General features: G+C 42.1%; 1 protein-coding gene across 15 annotated transcripts in view; it reads left to right on the top strand.

Annotated features, from left to right (window-relative positions):
- tenm2a (teneurin transmembrane protein 2a) overlaps positions 1–17,367 on the top strand; it is a 219,546-nt gene that overhangs the window by 145,021 nt on the left and 57,158 nt on the right. For 10 of the 15 annotated variants that reach the window (XM_082504195.1, XM_082504196.1, XM_082504198.1 and 7 more), the window contains one exon: positions 11,115–11,321. The exons of the other annotated variants lie outside the window; for them this stretch is intronic. In XM_082504195.1, coding sequence (XP_082360321.1) covers positions 11,115–11,321 — 207 coding nt within the window. The remainder of the gene's footprint in view (positions 1–11,114; positions 11,322–17,367) is intronic. 15 annotated transcript variants of the gene reach the window in all.

Below are 17,367 nucleotides of genomic sequence, written 5' to 3'. Positions count from 1 at the left end.
TGATGACTTCAAAAGGGGGGCAGTAGGATTTGTCAGAGATCCACCCAAAATAATATTTTTGTAATATCCAAAATGTCAGTTCCATTAACTGAGCTTCTTAATGAAACTCAAACAGGGATAATAAATTGGGTGTCTATTATGGTAAAATTGTAATAATGACCTATTTATAGAAATGTACGTAAAGGTTAAATGGATGAAGCAATTGAGCCCGCTTTTTGATGGAAACTGTGGTCATGCTAAAAGTTCCACAGGACACACAGTGCTCCAAAAACCAAATGAGATTGAACTCTGTGACAGTGAACCTTCAGAGCCGCTGTAAAATCCATGCCTCCATCTGTTACGCCTCACTCCTTAAAATGCACACAGTAGAAGCAGGTAGATCAATCCAAATATAAATAGTATCAGATCGATACTAGCACAACAGGACCGATACTTTCTGTCCTCTAAGTTGGCTATGTAGCACACTGAATTGTGTAATTTATTTATTTAGTTGAAAATGTCTATTTTATTTGTAGCCTATAGCACATTTAAACAGACACAGGCACACTTACATTCCACATCTCCAAAATACATGAAAAGCTTAAAGGAATTTCTTGTTGTGTTGAATGTGGAAGGTAAAAATCACAGTGATATAGTGGTCATTAAAATGTGTTCATAATTTGAAAATTAACGATGAGTCATATCATATCATATTATGACACGCAGCTCTCCCCTACATAAGCTGCCTTTATACGTTAAAAACTATCGGTATTGATATCGGCAAAACCGGCCTTGACTTTACTTGGTGTCAGATCGATACCAGAATTTGCAGCAGCACTAGCAAACTGCAAATTCAACAATGCTGTATCTATCTGATAAATAACTTCACTGCGCCGAGGTGCAGGATGTGTCTAAACCGAAGTGCCAGCGGCTCTGTAAATTCTGCCAGGAGTGTTGAGACACTACCGCCTGCTCAGAGAGAGCACAATGCTCAACAGTAAGCTAGTTAGTGAGAACAAAATGTGGCCTATGTGTTTTCCAGCTCTTTCAGTCCTTTTTTCTGTTGTTACTATAAATAGAGACTGCAGAACATCAAAGAGAGGAGAGGTTTCTCTCAGCAACAGGCCACAGTACAGCCATTATCCACTGGCTCTAAATACATCATCCCTCTTTTGGCTGATCCCAACGTAGAGGGTTCTGGGGACTGTGAGTGTGTGTTAGTGTGAGTGTGTGTGCTTTATCGTCAAAGGAGACACTGCTGACTCAGCCTCACAAGCCCACTGTCTCACACGCATACATCAAATAATGTAACAACTCACACAAAAGAGTGTGATTGAAATTGAGTTGATTCACGACTTTCCAGTTAAACGCGATATCTCCGATTGCACAAGGTCGCAAACTAGCGTGCACCAAACGGATCGCTTTCCATCTCCTCTTTCTCCCCTGGCTCTCGCTCTCTTTTTTTGTTCTTCTTTTGGATTCTTTTTCTGCTCTTTAATTGTTCTTCTCTGTTTTTCTGCATCTTTCTGTCTTTTTTGTGGTCTTTAAAGATTTAGCTCGTCATAGCAACCACACCAAAATGGCTGATGTTTTTGTAGAGCTGTGCTGAATAGGTATTTGTGCAGTTACCTGTGTGTGTTACTATGACTGTGTATGGTATGTAGCTGAATGTGTGTTTTTGTATTATTTTTGCACTTGTCTTTATTTGCTTTTTTTATGATGCATTCCACGAACACTTGATTTTTAATGAGTATAGTATTAATTTCGGATGATTGTGGGTAATGCAGGATTTGAGTTTATTTTTCGCACTGGCCTCATGTAATTAATAAGAATAAGCACATTCTCTATCCACCACAGAAGAAGACCTAATCATTACCTGTGTGGAAATTTAGGCTGTCTGGAAATGGTGTAAACATTTAATTCAATCTTGGGTGACTCACATTTAAGTGCTTATTAGTGAGAATGTTTTGAGCAGTGAATTTTTTTCTTCTTCTTCTTTTTGGTGAAGCTTCTTTCTTACCTTGATCTTTGTCAGAACATTGAAACTGTCCAATTTTTATCTTTTAGTAAACATTAATTACAGCTAATTACATTAAATGAACTGTAACTCGCCTTTTTTCTCCTTTTTTTGCATGGCAAGCACATAGACATGTTGAATTTAATTTCTGCTTCTACTCCTAATTCATGTCCCTAGCTTGTACCAGGTTCACAATTTTTCCACACACCACTAAACACTTCTGCGAGTGATTCAGCAGCATGGAAGATTGGAGGGAAAGCTCTGTCTGCCCAGGTTTTCACCCCACTGATTTTTCTACTGCAGCATCTAAAAGCTTTCTCCAGTGGAAATAACAAACAGAGATATTGGACTTCCAGATAGAATATAAATTTAATGTCCAAAGCTGCAGGCAGGTTTCTGTTGTTTTTGTCAGTGGCTACACTAAGTGCCAAGACCAAGTGCTATCTCCGGTAATCAAAGACTTTGTCCATATGTGACTCTCGGCCCTTCTCTCAAGTGCGAAAACATGGAAGCAGCTTTGCTGGTGCCATGAAATCTTTTGGATTTAATACAGAAAAAGTGCTTTTTCTATTATTCAGATGTAATATTTGTTTCACTTGTCTTCGTTTCATAATAGGAATGAAACTGAAAATAATTGGGTGCCATTTTTAAACGCCGGCTTTTATTCAGTGTCATATTGAGGATGTGTTTTGTGTGGTTCTTGTTACTCTGTTCACATATCTGCACGGATCAGGCACGATGTTAAAACTGCTGGCACGTTAAGGGAACGACGTTAATGGCAAACTTTCTGTCCTGGCATCCATGTGGATGTTCCTTTCACACATACCACCCACCTAAACATTGTTGCAGACCAAGCACCCCCCCCACCAACCATGGCAACAGCACTTACTTCTCTCACATCACCCCGACTGCTCGAGGCAGATGGCTGACCTCCCCGAGCCTGGATTTGAGCGAAGTTTCTTCCTATTGAAATTGAGTTTTTTTTTCTTTCAACTGTCACAAGAAATTGTTGGGTTTCGTTCCTTTAATATTGACATCTCTTTACATTACAGTGCAAGGTGCCTTGAGATAACTGTTGCTGCAAATTAGAACTGTATAAATACAAGGTTTAATATATGCCGTATGCATAATTTTTGGTGATTTTGCTGATTAATAATTTATTGTGTTTTCTTCCCTGATATGTCCATTTTTTCTGCTTGGATCATTAATAGGCAATGGGTTGCTTAGTGAGCACAGCAGCAGCACAAAAGTGATGTATTGATACGGATTTTGCAAATGACTCACACACACACGCACACACACACCAGCAAACAGACTATTCTGCACAGAAATGTCGCCCTGTGCTCCTTTCAGCAATTACTGAGCATGTTCAGAGTTAATGGAAAGCTGAGAGGATAGCTATCTATAGCTCTTCACCTTAGGTTGAAGGTCTGGCCGTATTTTTGTGCTTACCATGCACGTATATTGTGTTTGTGCATGTGCAGCTGTGGTGAAGTGCGCTTGCTCATGCATCTGTGCGTGTGTTTGCATTGATGTGGGAGGAGGAGGCTATTTATTTTGATTGTTTTCAATGAGGCTCCAATGCGTAGAATCCATAACAATACCATCAATCCACAGCAGGAGCAGCAACATGGATGTAATTTATATGGTAATGCAGCCTGCGTGGTTGCCCCAAGTTACACAGTGGACATCTCTGACAGTGGACAGCATGACTGTGCTGTAGCATCCTAATGCTATGTATAGCCACAGACACACACACACACACACGACACACTCTTGCACATTTCCGCAACAGGGAGGCATGTTTCAATTAGCAGACGCTGAAAGATGCTCAACTGCATTTGTGCTGCTGGGGCTAAAGGTCGAGTGTATTGTTTTGTGTCAAGCTGGGTCTGCTCTCGTATCCCTGGTAGAAAATAAAAACAAAAACAAAAAAATGTTTCTTGACAGGAGTGAGAAAGGACCTCCTGAAGCAGACGCTGGAATAATCTGGGAAGTATTTTGTTAGAATTCATGGCCTGCATCATTTGTTTTCCTGCAGCACACTGTAGCATACTATACGACTGTGTGCATGCAAATGTATCCACGTGCATTTGTGGTCAGGCTTGCTGTAAAAGCTGTCGACTCTGGCCTCCACCTTTTTGATCTATACAATGTTCCTTTCTGTTTAATCCCCTGGGAGCATTGTGTAGTTCATCTTCAGTTCTCCATCCTGTCCACTATCTTTGCACTTCATTTAGGTGAATATAGGCTTTTGTATTTGTATAGGTTTTAAAGCACAGCAAAGCTCAATCAGTCAGTACTTTGTTGCGGTTGTGAAGTACGACACGCAACGACTTTTGAGGTCTGTGTCTGTCTCTGTTCCTTCGTAGAATAGTCTTTGATGAGACCATCAACACTGTTATTCAATTCATCATCTCCTTGCGTTTCTTTTCAAAGTTCTGTTGACATTAGTTTGTAATTGGTTTCCATTATCCCAGTGCACTTCACATTATATGAAGGCCAAAGGATATTGTTAAGAGGCCACTAATCATCAGAACCTATTACTTCTGAGTGACCTCAGAGCCATCTTCTGTAGAGGTGGTTTTTGATTTGTGATTGAAAAGATGGAACAAGGTAAAGGTCTTTTGAGGATTTCTGCCTTTAACTTTTCATCTACCTACATACATATCCTTTTTCTTTTCCCTTTCAAATAATCCAGTTTCATTCATTCATTCCTTTTGTGCTGCTTCTGTGAGGCTGGCTGTAGTTTTCACAGCGTTCAAGTTTTAGATAGCATATCTGGCCAGATGAGAAATGTGTCATTTAGGTTTGTATTTTCCACTCAATTTAAAAAAAAAATCCGTTTTTTAATTTTTGTTTCGAATTGTGTGTAGTTTCACTACATATGGTTTGCTCATTTCTGTTTAGTTTTTATTCGTTTCTGGATTAGTCTTAAGTAAAAATCGATGGTTGCCCTTTGATTGCATTGAATATTTTGTGCCATCTGAGATGGCAAGTAGTTGCAGCAACAAGTAGTTGCAGCAGCCAACTGGTTACTTGGAAGTTGAATAACCTTTGGGTGACTTCTGTATGTGATTTGACTCACAGTGAAGGTGATCACTCTCAGCCAGATATGAATGCAAAGGCACTACAAACACATTGCAATCAACCCGAGTCACTCAACTGTCAGGCGTCTTTGTAATACAGGATTTAACACAACTGGTTGCTAACTGGTTGTATTTGTTATATTCTTAGTTCCAACACCATGGTATTGGAATTGGAAGTTAGGCTCTTTACAAATTCACTGATTCATGTTCACAAGCCTCCTTGTGCTGTGTTGTGTTGACCAGCTGCATCAAGTTACTGGGTATTTTTCAATCAATATTCCATTTTCGTATGGTCACTAGTCACAGTGGTGACATTCAGTCACAGGCTTATAAATCAGTAATACAAATTTTACCGAAATGCTTAGTTATTTAAAAAAAAATTTGTAAAGACTGGTAGAAACAGTTATTGTGTAAAAGTGTAGAAGCTTTATTCTCCAAAGCAATGAGTGCATAATGTAATGCAAACCAGTAATTTGAAGCTACTTTCCAAGTGGTACATAGAAGTACTGTGGAGTACTTTATTTTCAGCTCACTGAAATATTTCAAATATACCTGTTGCTCAATGAGAATTAACATTTTTTTCTTTACATCTAGATGACATTAACAGGCGACTTTTTTTTTTAAGCCTACACTGAGAATTTGCTTATTTAAATCGTTTTTGAGTAAGCGAGTTAATTCTTATTGATTTAATTAATCATGTTGAATGACATCCAGCTCAAAGTTGGCTCAGATATTTACAGTTTGAACATTTGGTCTTCAGTGACTCCAGAATAAATACTTCATGTTTGAATGGGAGCAGAAAAACAGACTAGTGAGAAATCGGTGGTTGCCGATTGAGAGTGAACAAAAAACTGTTAAAACAAGTAGATAACATTAATGGATAGGCTCAGTTTAAGCTCTGTTTAAATTAAAGATTCTTAGAAATGCTTGAGTGAGAACCCGCAAACTCAAATGTTATTTGATTTCATTAATAGTGATGATTAGCATCCAGCTCAAAGTTAGTTCAGATCTTTACTGTGTGAACGTGTGGTCTGGAATAAAACATTTTTTTGTGCATGGGAGCAGAAAAACGGAGACCGAACAGAAAATTTGATAATTTTTTTCTCAGAACCTTCATTTTTCAAAACATCTGATATTTTTGAGAGAAACTCTATGAGAACTTGGACCAATGTACTCTGAGTAAACCAGAAGAAGACTCTGAGTCATGCCCTGAAGTCTGGATAGCACCCTTTGCCCTACTGAAAGACATCTTCAGCCACAGCCCCGGGCTGTTTGTGTGTCCGTGGAGGATCTGCGTTTTTGGGAAGACGCCCCTACACTTGCGAAGTGACAAAGTGATGCTGGCGAGATGAAAGAAAGAAGCGTAGCACAAGCAGAGGAGAGCGCTAGGGCAGAGAAAAACCCAGACACTCTGTTTCACATCAAAGAGGGAGCCAGTGATACAATCATCTCTTTAGGCAATGAAAGCCCAACTTTATTAATTAAAACACGTCTGTTGAATCATCTTCTCATCTCTCCCTTCCCACTTTACTCATTTTATCACTCATTTTCGGCAATGGCGCTGATTACGAAAGGAAAGAATAGAGGGGGTGGATGTGGGAGGACGCATAAAGCAGGCCGTTCCTGGATAGACTTCCACATCCAGTTGTTGCTCACACCAACAACAGGTGTGCGTCTTGCAAGTCGTGCAAAATGTGTAATATTAATAAGCAATGAATAAGAGGAAATAGGAGGCGAGAACTTGAGAAATAGGAAGAGAGGGGAGGAACAGGAAGAGATGAGATGGAGGAGATAGACTGAACTGTATGGATAAATAGAGAAAAGGGTCCATTGTGTCAACAGCTGTCTAAATAGCCCTCAGATCACTGTCAGGCACTATCGTACGCGCGCACACACATATATGTGCATAGTTAGGCACACACTGACTGACAGCACCCCCTCAGTCCAACATCTGTGCTGACAGCAGCCATGGTAATGAGTCTCTGCATGTGCCAGCATGGGTGTGTCGCTTCTTTTTCCTCCTTCTTTCCCGGCGCATAGCTCATTCAATCATTTCACTCGTCTTGTTGTTTTCCCCCCGCTCTTTTCTTTTCGTTATTTCTACTTTTTTTTTTTTACCCCTCGTCATCTTTTTAGGAGCACGTGCTGATTGACTTTTCCGCGCTCGAGTAGCAACTAAATGAGAAACATTGTCAAGTGTGAAGTTGTGTGGCAGATCGAAGCGCTTTTCAGGTGCACCGCGCCGCACGTAGAGGTGTGGAGGAAGAGAGGGATGAATGAAGGGAGAGATGAAGAGATGATGAATGGCTCTCGTTAGAGGGGTAATTTGTCTCTCCTTGTCTGACTGGGCTCCAGCTGTCGCTCCATCCTTCGCTCCACTCTGCTCTCCTCTCCCTCGGCCTACCGCTCCTCACCTCAGCCAGATGGGTGGACGGATGGACGGATTGAGGCAGGAGGGAGGGAGGGACGGAAAGGAAGGCAAGGACACGGAAGAGAAGGGAAGGGAAAGCATTGAGGAGCCAACTAGCAGAATTATGCCTCATGTATAATTCCGTTGCCGAGTAAGGAATGGCTTCACGGAGAAACAATAGACGATGCTAAACTCATTCGCTCATTCACATGCAGTAGCTCAGCAACAGGCAAAGCTTATATGCTCGTATGACTCATACAAGCAACTCAAAGCCTGGTGCCCGCAGAACAAACTAATGACGGCTGTGTGCATGTGCACGCCTGTGTGTCTTGTGTTTTACATTGTACACAAATCATCAAGGGACACTGCTAATACTTCTAATACAATGCTACAGTCTTAGGATTGCCTAGATTCTCCCCCATGATACGCTTCTTTTTCACACTAATCAACACTTGCGCGAGAGAGCTGTAGATTCAAAGTGAGTGAGAGACGGGCGCAGGGAGAGGAGGACTGAGAGATGTATACAGATGGCCAGGGAGGCGGCTGAAGGATGGCAATGAACAAATCGTCAGGAGAACCACGTGAGCTCATTGCCAAGTCTTTGTTCTAATAACACAAAGCAATTTCCACTGACCTTTCTAGAAATGTAGCGGGCAGAAATGACTGAGTTAAGGATGCCCCACAGCATAATTGCTAAGGAGATTAAAGTTCCCTTAATTGCTTTTGGCCAACTAGTGCAATTTTTCCTTTTTTTTGTGATTAAAGGCATTTAGAATATTAATAACAGCATGTGCACGAGCTCTCACACACACAGACACAGCTGTGTGGACCCGCGATAAAAACATGCATGTTTCTTCTTCTGCTTCTTCTTCTTCTGCAAGGTGTGCTGCTACACATTTGCCATTTTTCTATTGCCAGTGGTCACCAGTAGCCTCATTGTAGGCTTTGTGAAATATGCAAATCACTAGGTTCCGTCTCATCATTCTTTAAAAAGTCACTTCATATAGATCATTGGGCCTTTTTTTTTTTTTTTTTTTTTGCTCGTATCGGTGGCTTATTCCCCCTTTACCTCTTTATTCGTTTTGTTCCTGTCCTCCATCTTGCTCAGTCCCCTCTTATTGCCTCTTCCCCTCCTAATTCCCTTCCTCTATTGCTTTCTTCCTCGCATTTTTTTCCCTTTTATTGGCAATAAGTTTTGTCAGCTCATAGCTTCTTGACTGTCCCCCAAACCCCCTCCATACCTCTCTCTCTCTCTCTGTGTGTCTCTCCTGCTCTTGATTTCCCCGGTTAACCCTGTAACCTCACTGTCTCCCCCCACCTGCGTCCCCTTCTCTCCATCAGTCTCTGCCTGTCCCTCTCTGTCCGTCCCCTTTTCCCCCCTGTCGGCCACAGTGTTTGCTTTGCCATTGTTTATCCATTTTTCTCTGTTTGCTCTGATGAGATTGACCGTACACACACACAGACACACACACATACCTAAACAGAAGACAAGGCTAGCATGTCTCTGGGGTGTAGTTAACGTGGGGCTGTGGATCGATCCTAGCTCTGGTTTCCATGACGCAAAGCTCTGAGCTGGAGCAGTTTGGACAGCAGGATGGAGGCATCAGTCTGTCTCTGTTTCTATCAAATAAATCTCTGAAAAAGCCGCGACAACACCTGGAGTCAAAGGTGTATTTACCATGATTAATGCGTTTCATTTTGATGCCGCATAGAAGGGCGCGTTAGCCAACAAATATGTCCAACCGCTTTGTTTCTTAAGTGATGTCTGCATTGATCTTTCTCCTCTCCCTCGCCCAGGTGCCGTTTCCCCCCCGAGGCGAGCAAAATTGCATTGTCACTGAAAAAAAAGCCCACCATACCCCCTGATCTATCATGCCCTTTGCAGTTTTTTGATTCCTGTCAATGCTCTGTGATGGGAAGATGAATGCTGTCAAATTACAATCACACCACATCTGTATTCTGAAGGAGCGCCAGTAAGGGGAAAAAAAGAAAGGGGGGGAGATAGTGCAATGATGAATGTGCAGCTATCTTTTCTTTTTCTCCAAGGTCTCAATGCTTTTCTGTCTTTCTCCTGCTATGTTGCTGACTGTTTTTGTTCTGTGTGAAAAGAAAGAGAAAGGAGACTGAAAGGCTGTGTTTTCGATTTTCCCGCTGAAGTCTTCGGCGACAAGCGAACAAATAGATGAAGTTTGTAGAACTGGAGAAGAACTAGACCGCTTTCCCCCACACACTTAAACTTTGTGGGAGAAAAAATGGGTAATTTGTTATTGTAAAGAAGAAGAAAAAACATGGCTGGCTAACAAGAGATCTTACTTTGAAGGAGGAGAAAATAAGTGATTGTGTTAAAAAGTCTTCGGTCGACTATCTAATTAGTAGTTATAATAACCTGAGTCCTTCTGTGGATTGACTGGACTCAGTGGCCTCATTCTTATCATATTGTTGATTGATTGAGCTGCAAATATGGCAGACATAATTATTCTATATTTTGAGCAGTCTCTAAATAGAATTTATTAGATTTGTCTTTGTCCTTGATTCCAAACCTTTGGAGAGTAGAGTGAATTCTCTCCATCCCACTCTTCTCTCTCTGGTGTACGGGACAGCCTGATTGTGTCCACGCATCCCATGGCTCCTACTATTTAAAGACTTGGCTGTTAACTTTCTTTTGTCTTACCCATGTAGAGGACAATCGTATCATGGATGTAGGTCCTAGCAGCAGTCTTCTACCATTGGTGTTGAACTATTTTAATGACAAAATAACAGATGCTTATAAATTGCACCGTTGGTCAATTCAGTATGACCCCATTGCTTCATTTGGTCATTTTTTAGGTGTTTACAGGAGTAGATAGCGTCCTGTGTTAATTTTGGCATGTGTATGAAAAAACATGTATGTATATACGTGTGTGTGTGTGTGTGCGTATAGTACTGTGAATGGCTTTAAACCACTTATATCAATATTTCATTTTTTTAAAAAATGAGAAAACGGCACTAAAATTGTCATGACTTGAAATGAAACTTTTTTTGTACTCATTAATGCACTTAGGAGATCTGCACTGATCGTTCTCTGTGTCTCAGCCTTCTGTGATTGTACCCAGCATGTTCTACATTATTAATATCAGGGGATGCTCAAAGAAGCAAGTTTAATTAGGGGTTAACCGGATAGCTTTGTTGAGTACAGTGTGCGTGCAGCAGGTGTTTCAATCCGTGTGCAGATTTTTAAGCCTTAAAGGTTAAGGTTAGCTCAAATTAAGTAAAGCACAAAAAAATAAAATCTCTCATTCAGAGACATTTTGATCTTAATTTTATTTTATTTCCCAACAAAGACAAACACATTTGCATTAGCTCTGTCCAACCAGTAATCAGTAATACCAATAAAACTTTTTTTAAAATTTAGATATAGTTACCGTAAAATTTGGATTGATCCCAGAGTTACCTGTAATTTGAGTCAACAGGCCCCTTAAAAAAATGGTGGCATCTCCTCATTAAAAATATCCACGTCTCCCATTCAGGTTGCCTCTCTGAGCAGGCCCCTGTATCACTGTCAGACAATGCCATCTGTTTTGTCTAACGTCCCCTCCGTCCTTCTCTGCCCCCCCTCTCTTTCTGTCCCTCCATCCTCCAGGTCGTCCACTCCCTCCAACCTCTTCCTCCACCCTGCTCCCTCCATCCCTCCCGTCCTCCTCGTCTGCCCCCCACCACCCCTCCCCCGGCCCGTCCCCACCGATCAGGGAATGCCAGGTGCCCCTGCTGGAGAAAAACTCCACCCACTCTCACCTGGAGCCCCACCCGGAGGATTCATACTTGCTCCGGGCCCAGCCCTCGTCCACTGGTAAGAGAGCGCTCCATTCAACCATCCTTTCATTCTCTCTTCTCTTTTTTTTTTTTGTTTTAATGTTTGCATCAATATGCCATCCATCACCTGAGTCGATGCATTACCTCATCATGTGTCCATTTCCTGATCTGATTTAGTCGTTCAGTAAAATGCCAAGCAATGCTGCGCTTTAATTTAATGTCACATCTTGTTCGGCTCTGGCCATTTGTTTCTGCTTCTCTGCATTCCACTGAAGTCAGCATTTGTTTGCAGGGCTGGAAATCAAACTGAGGGGACGTTTTTACTGTGATTGCTTTAAAATAATAAGAGAATGTAAAAATAAATAAATAAATAAAATTTGTGGATAGTAATAGGGTTTTTTTTCGAGAAGACGTAAAACTTTTAATTTGGATCATTCGTGGATGAATTCAAAGCAAACAATTACAGCGTCAGGTAATCGTTATATGACACTGATTGTAATAAAAAACTGTTTATGATTTTTAAATCAGTTGTTGCATAAGCATAAAAAGAACTAATATAAAAATCCTGTCTTCCTTTTATTTTTTTGTGGCACATGTGACAATCCTAGACTGACAATTGCTGATTCGTTAATGGATTGCATTTTAAATGTAACCCTCCCACCTTAACCAAAAAAAAAAAAACAATGATGCAAGGAGAAGCAACCCCCTACTCTCTGCAGAGTGCAGCTTGGTTGCCACTGAGTAGGTGTGCTTGTAGTTATTTTCCATATGACATTAATAATCCGCTGGAAAGTGAAAGGTAAGGGGATGATGAATTTTAAGTGCCAGCAGGAGGATCAGCGTAGCAAAGACAAACTAGTTAGTTTCCCCAGCTTTAAGCTTTCTCTTTCATCACCGGGCCCTTCTTGTTGGCTGTTAGAGGCCTCGTGTGCTTATATCAGCACCTCACAACTATTTTTCTCCTCTTACGCTGTGTGCGCGTACACATGCACGTGCAAACGTCTGCAGTGATGAGGCTGTTCATCAGTATACGCATTTATTCTCAACAATTAGCTACTGTGGGGCAACTCTATGCCTCCCTTTCCCGCTCTTCCCTGTTTCTCCATTCCTCTGTGCATCTGCACTTGTAATCAGTAGATATATTTAGCAAAGGCCTGATGGGAGGGAGAGGGGTGGGCAGAGAAGTCCTAATGTGATTTTTGGTGGAATACAATCTATTGTTAATGGCGTTAGGCTCTCCTTTGATCCAGTATAAATCTTCATTAGGGAAGGCCCGGGTCCCAGGTTCAAGAGCAACGTGATTAGGAGGCTTTTAAAATGACGTTACATCAGCCTTCTAATTGGTTTACTGTTTGCTGGGGCAACATCAATCATTAGCCCAGTAACCGCACAGCAAATAAATTCACTCTGCCACTGACACCCTAATGGCAGACACTGGTAAAGAGGGAGAGTGAGGCTCGCAGGCGCACTCTCTCTTTCTCTCATTCTTGTTCGTATACACCCACACTTTCTGTTGTGGGGCTTCTTTCAGTCTCTGCTGAGCTTGTACACGCAGACAGCGAGCAAGAGAGACAAAGAAAGAAAACAATGACGGAGAAGCTGGGAAAGAAAAAAAGAAGAAGAAGAGGCACAAAGAGGCAAATGGGAGCAGAGAGAGAGAGGGGGGAGAGAGAGAAAGCCAAACTTTGACTTCTTGAAGTTGTTTAATGAGACATCGTGCATGAAAAAAAAGGAGAGAGAAAAGAAAGCAGCCAGAACACACCAGTAAAAATAGATGGGGATAGGGGGGAAGTGAGTGAAAGGGAGACAGAGACGAAGGCACGTAGAAAGTTAAAGAGACACGGGGTAAAAAAGGGTAAACTGATGAGAGCTTCGAGGTTGAAAGGGAGATATTTGGATGGGAGAGCAACAACATTCGGATGAAAGTGCTACTTTTCCAAGCTAGGACTGCCGATCTAATGGTGTGCAGAGAGAGTCCTTGGCTTTGGGCATCCATTAAAATTGGCCTAAATGAGTTCAGAGTGTCAGTCTGGCACTGCATAAACATAGCCTGGCATGCAGGCGAGGCGAGCAATGGCTGCGAGCAAATAAAACACCTATAACCGGCGACTGTTTATGCATGTGTTGTGAAAGTGCATGCCTGTCTGAATATGTGTTTGGTGTGGTCCTGGAGAGAGTAGATGCTGGGCAGGAAATGAGCCTTACCAAGCCAGGCAGAAACTGACCACAGCGAGATAATCCTCAGGAAACTGCATGCTGCGTGTGTGTGTGTATTTGTGTATGTGTGTGTGTGTGTGCTCCTCTAAAGTAGTCCACCATTACCTAAGCTAACAGGTGGACAGACATGACTTGTGTTCCTAGTGAAGCGTGACAGGTGAATGGGAACGGAACGTTGTTGCCGAGGATTGGCTGGGAATTGGTCTGCGAATGTTTATATGGGAATACTGTCTGGCTCGGAGCACCTGTCTGGGAACGCTCCCTCGGAACGACGGGAGAGCTGAGACGACCAAACGGAGCGTAGCAGATCGCTCCTGGAAAGAGCTAGCATTAGCGCTGTCTCTGGCCATTCATTATGCATGGGGAACACTAAGCTATTTTTAGCTCAAGCCTCTTCTAAAGTGGCTAGCTATCTGCTGCCAGGGAAGCCACCTCAAGTCACTGCCGAAGCAATGAATGTTTAATGGCTTTGTTGAAACAAATCTACAGAAACAAAGGCACACTCCCTTCTTCTCTGCTAATGTTATTCTTCCCTAATGGTGCTTATGTAAGGGTGACATTTGCAAAGCAGTTGGACAATTTGTGCATTTGTATTTGTGTGTGTGTGTGTGTGTGTGTGTGTGTGTGTGTGTGTGTGTGTGGTGGGGGGGTGGGTGCAGGGTAAAATGCACGCATGCATTTCTGCTCATAGACTGTTTGTTTTTGGCTGAATTTGATGACTCTTCTCTAGCGGATTATTGCCTCCTAATTAGACAGAGATGACTAGCCAAGGCAGAGGCGGTGTGTGTGTGTGTGTGCATGTATGTGTGTATAAATGTATGTCTTTAACTTTATTTCCTCTTTGTGCCAGCACGTGTCTGTTGTAGTGTGTGCAATGGTGTACAATAAAACCTTAGTGAGAAATAAGCTCCTTTGTCAGGCTGTGCATGTGTGTGTGTGTGTGTGTGTGTGTGTGTGTGTTTCACCTCAAGTTCTCCTTCCATGCTCAGCCTCAGAGCTCTGAGAAGAATGACAAATGAGGAGCATGTGACATTCTCAGATAGAGGACGCATGAAGCAGCAACACATGGGAATATACCACCCTTAAAAACATGGGGAGCATGGCAATTAGATTGGAAGGGAAGGTGCATGAAAAACAATGAAGGTTGGTGCAGCAGTTTAAAAAAAAAAAAAAAAAGAAAAAAAAAGAAAGTGGAAGCAGTGGAGATATGGGGCGTGAAATAAAGAGATGGGTAGACAGAGGGAGTGAGAGGGATAGAGGGACGATAGGGAGCGAGGGGTGGGAGCTGATCCCTTTTTAACTGCTGAATGGGCATTTCTGTCCTGCACACAGGCACACACACACAGATGCACATCCTGCCCTGTGACTTTTCTCTGTTAACCACAGAAAATGTCAATAAACAGTTTACCCATCCAAGGCTGCAAAACAAACTGCCTTGGTTGGTTCTTGCTGCCAGTTGGCCACACACACACACACACACTGTGATATTAATATGATGTGCGAGGCCCTTCTTCTGGCTGAAGTGTGTTTAACAGGTTAGCAGACAGGCTAATGCTCTTCTGCTGAATGAGGCCACTTTGAATTGGCGAGCATAATGAACTTCCAGGGATTAGCCCGAGCCAAACGCACCAGCTTACAGCTATAGTCCCCCTCTCTCTCCGGTCACAGGGGACCTTGGACAAGAATAAACTGGGTCAGGCTTCGACAGCAGTCGGAAGGGGGCTCAGAGCTTCTCCACAAAAAACAAAACAAAACCAAGAGCTGTCAAGTAAATGCTTTCTGTTTACTCACACTGGCGAGTGAAAGAGAGGGAAAAGAAAGGAGGAAAAGATAAAGTGGAATAAAAAGTGATCTGCTTGGCTGCTCACTAATTGCTCTATTTCCTTTTTCGCATGTTTGGTCTTTTATCAGACCAGGTTCCTAGTAAAACGGTTGTTCCTATTAGCCTACCTGCGGGTTGTAGTTTGGAAACCACACACTTTATCTGACTAAGTCCCCTATCTTAATTTATTAGAACCATTTAGCTCAAGATTGCTCATTCCTGCACGCCGCCTCTGTTCCAGTGGTTACTCGCGTTTGTGTATTTGTGGCCAAAACAGAAACGCAAATGTTTTCTTCGGTTCTCTGCATGTATGAAAAAAACAGCCTTGTACGTCAGCCTTGCTCCTCCGGCAGACCCCACTTCTCAATATGTTTGTGTTTTCTCCAGCGAGCTCTAAGGGTTGTTTTTTGGGTTGTGTTTTTTTATGGATTTGAAGTCTGCATGAGAACAAATTTCTTTGACATCAATCTCCCGTGCTGTAGCAGAAAAAGGAAAGCAATTTGTCTCTGATCATAAATATTTTGTAGCACGTCTAGAAATATTTTTCTTCTCTTTTCTGTTTTTTTTTTCTTCCTTTCTTTCTTTCTTGAACTTCTACCAAAGGTTGAGGGACTTTTTGGAAGAATAGTGCTTTCTTTAAAAAACTTGTTCTTTTTTTTCGCTGCAGCACATTTTACGACAACACAAGCAGAGCATTAGTAATGAGTCGTTATCCACTTTATTCAGTAAATATTGATTCAGCGAAGAATAAAAGGAACAATCGCATTCTATCATGTAACAATTCAGTTCAGTTAGCCCGACAGAACATGACAGCCGCGGCAGTCCCAGTAGGCTACGAAGAGAGTTAATGCATAGAATTACAGGCAATACTTTTCTCCGAATTTACATTTTTCTGACATTATCTGGAGACGTGCAATTGAATTTGCTGCTGAATGATAGATAACAGGATTAGCATTTTTTTCTCTTTTGCCTTGAGTCTGCAAAGCAAAATGCACTTATTACAAAAAGTGGTGGATGCAAGTTTCTGCAGACAGAACAGAGCGTGACTTGATACCTGCGCAACATAATTTAGTGGCTGGATATTTGAAGAAAACCCTCTCCAGTGGTTGGAGTGTGTCTGACTCTGCACACACACATACACACAGAAGATTTTACCACATTCACGCACCCAGGCTACAGCAGTTTGTGGGAAAAGTAGGGCTGGGGAAAAAAGTATTCCTCTTCCATACAAGGTGTGCCATATATTATTCATTCAAATTTGAATGAAAAACCTGTTCAATATTTATGGGAGAGAAAGTGAACAAAAGCATAAGGCATGCATTTTTGTACGCAGATTTAAACACGGGAGATAGCAGGCTGGTCTAGTGAGCGTGGGGTTGCCTAGTTGTATTTTTTGCATCGTTGGGACTGTGTCCATGCCTGCATACGTGCCCAGCCAGTATACGGCTTTTGTTTTTTGTATTTAGATGCTTGTGTGCTTTTGTTGATATGGGTACACTATATAAAAGTATTTATGCAGATAGGGTGCAGTAAAAGGTATTTCACATTTATAGGGACGTTGCAGGGAGGGGAAGTCTAGTTAATTTTATTTATAAAGTGCTTTTAACAAACAAGGTTTATCTTAAAGTGCTTTACATTTCAGCAAAGGAACACAAGGAAAATGCAAATAAAAGGAAGATGAAAGAGAAACAATCCTTAACAAGAAATAGGGCAGTATAGGAAGGAGGAGGAGGAGGGAAGTACACGAAATAAACCCCACCGCATGCTTTAATATCAATTTACGTGCAGAGTTTATGATAGAGAAGGATGGCCTTTCGGGCTGTGTTGTGGCTGCATGTATGCGGGTGATTGCATGCACGCATGTGTATCTGTTTCTCCCAAGAGCATCTTTGCACGCACAAACAGATGTTTAGCGTCTCTCCTGTGTAGCAGAGGTCAGGCCCCATCTTTTTTCCCCCAGTCTCCTTCCCCCTTCTCGCCCCTTCTCTCCTTTCACGAGCATCTGTTCTCCAGCCACGGCGGTGACACCTGCATCCCCGCAGTA

This window comes from Aulonocara stuartgranti, assembly GCF_965226115.1.
Source record: "Aulonocara stuartgranti genome assembly, chromosome: 2".
Lineage (NCBI taxonomy): Eukaryota > Metazoa > Chordata > Actinopteri > Cichliformes > Cichlidae > Aulonocara > Aulonocara stuartgranti.
This window is presented reverse-complemented; position numbering and strand designations above follow the sequence as displayed.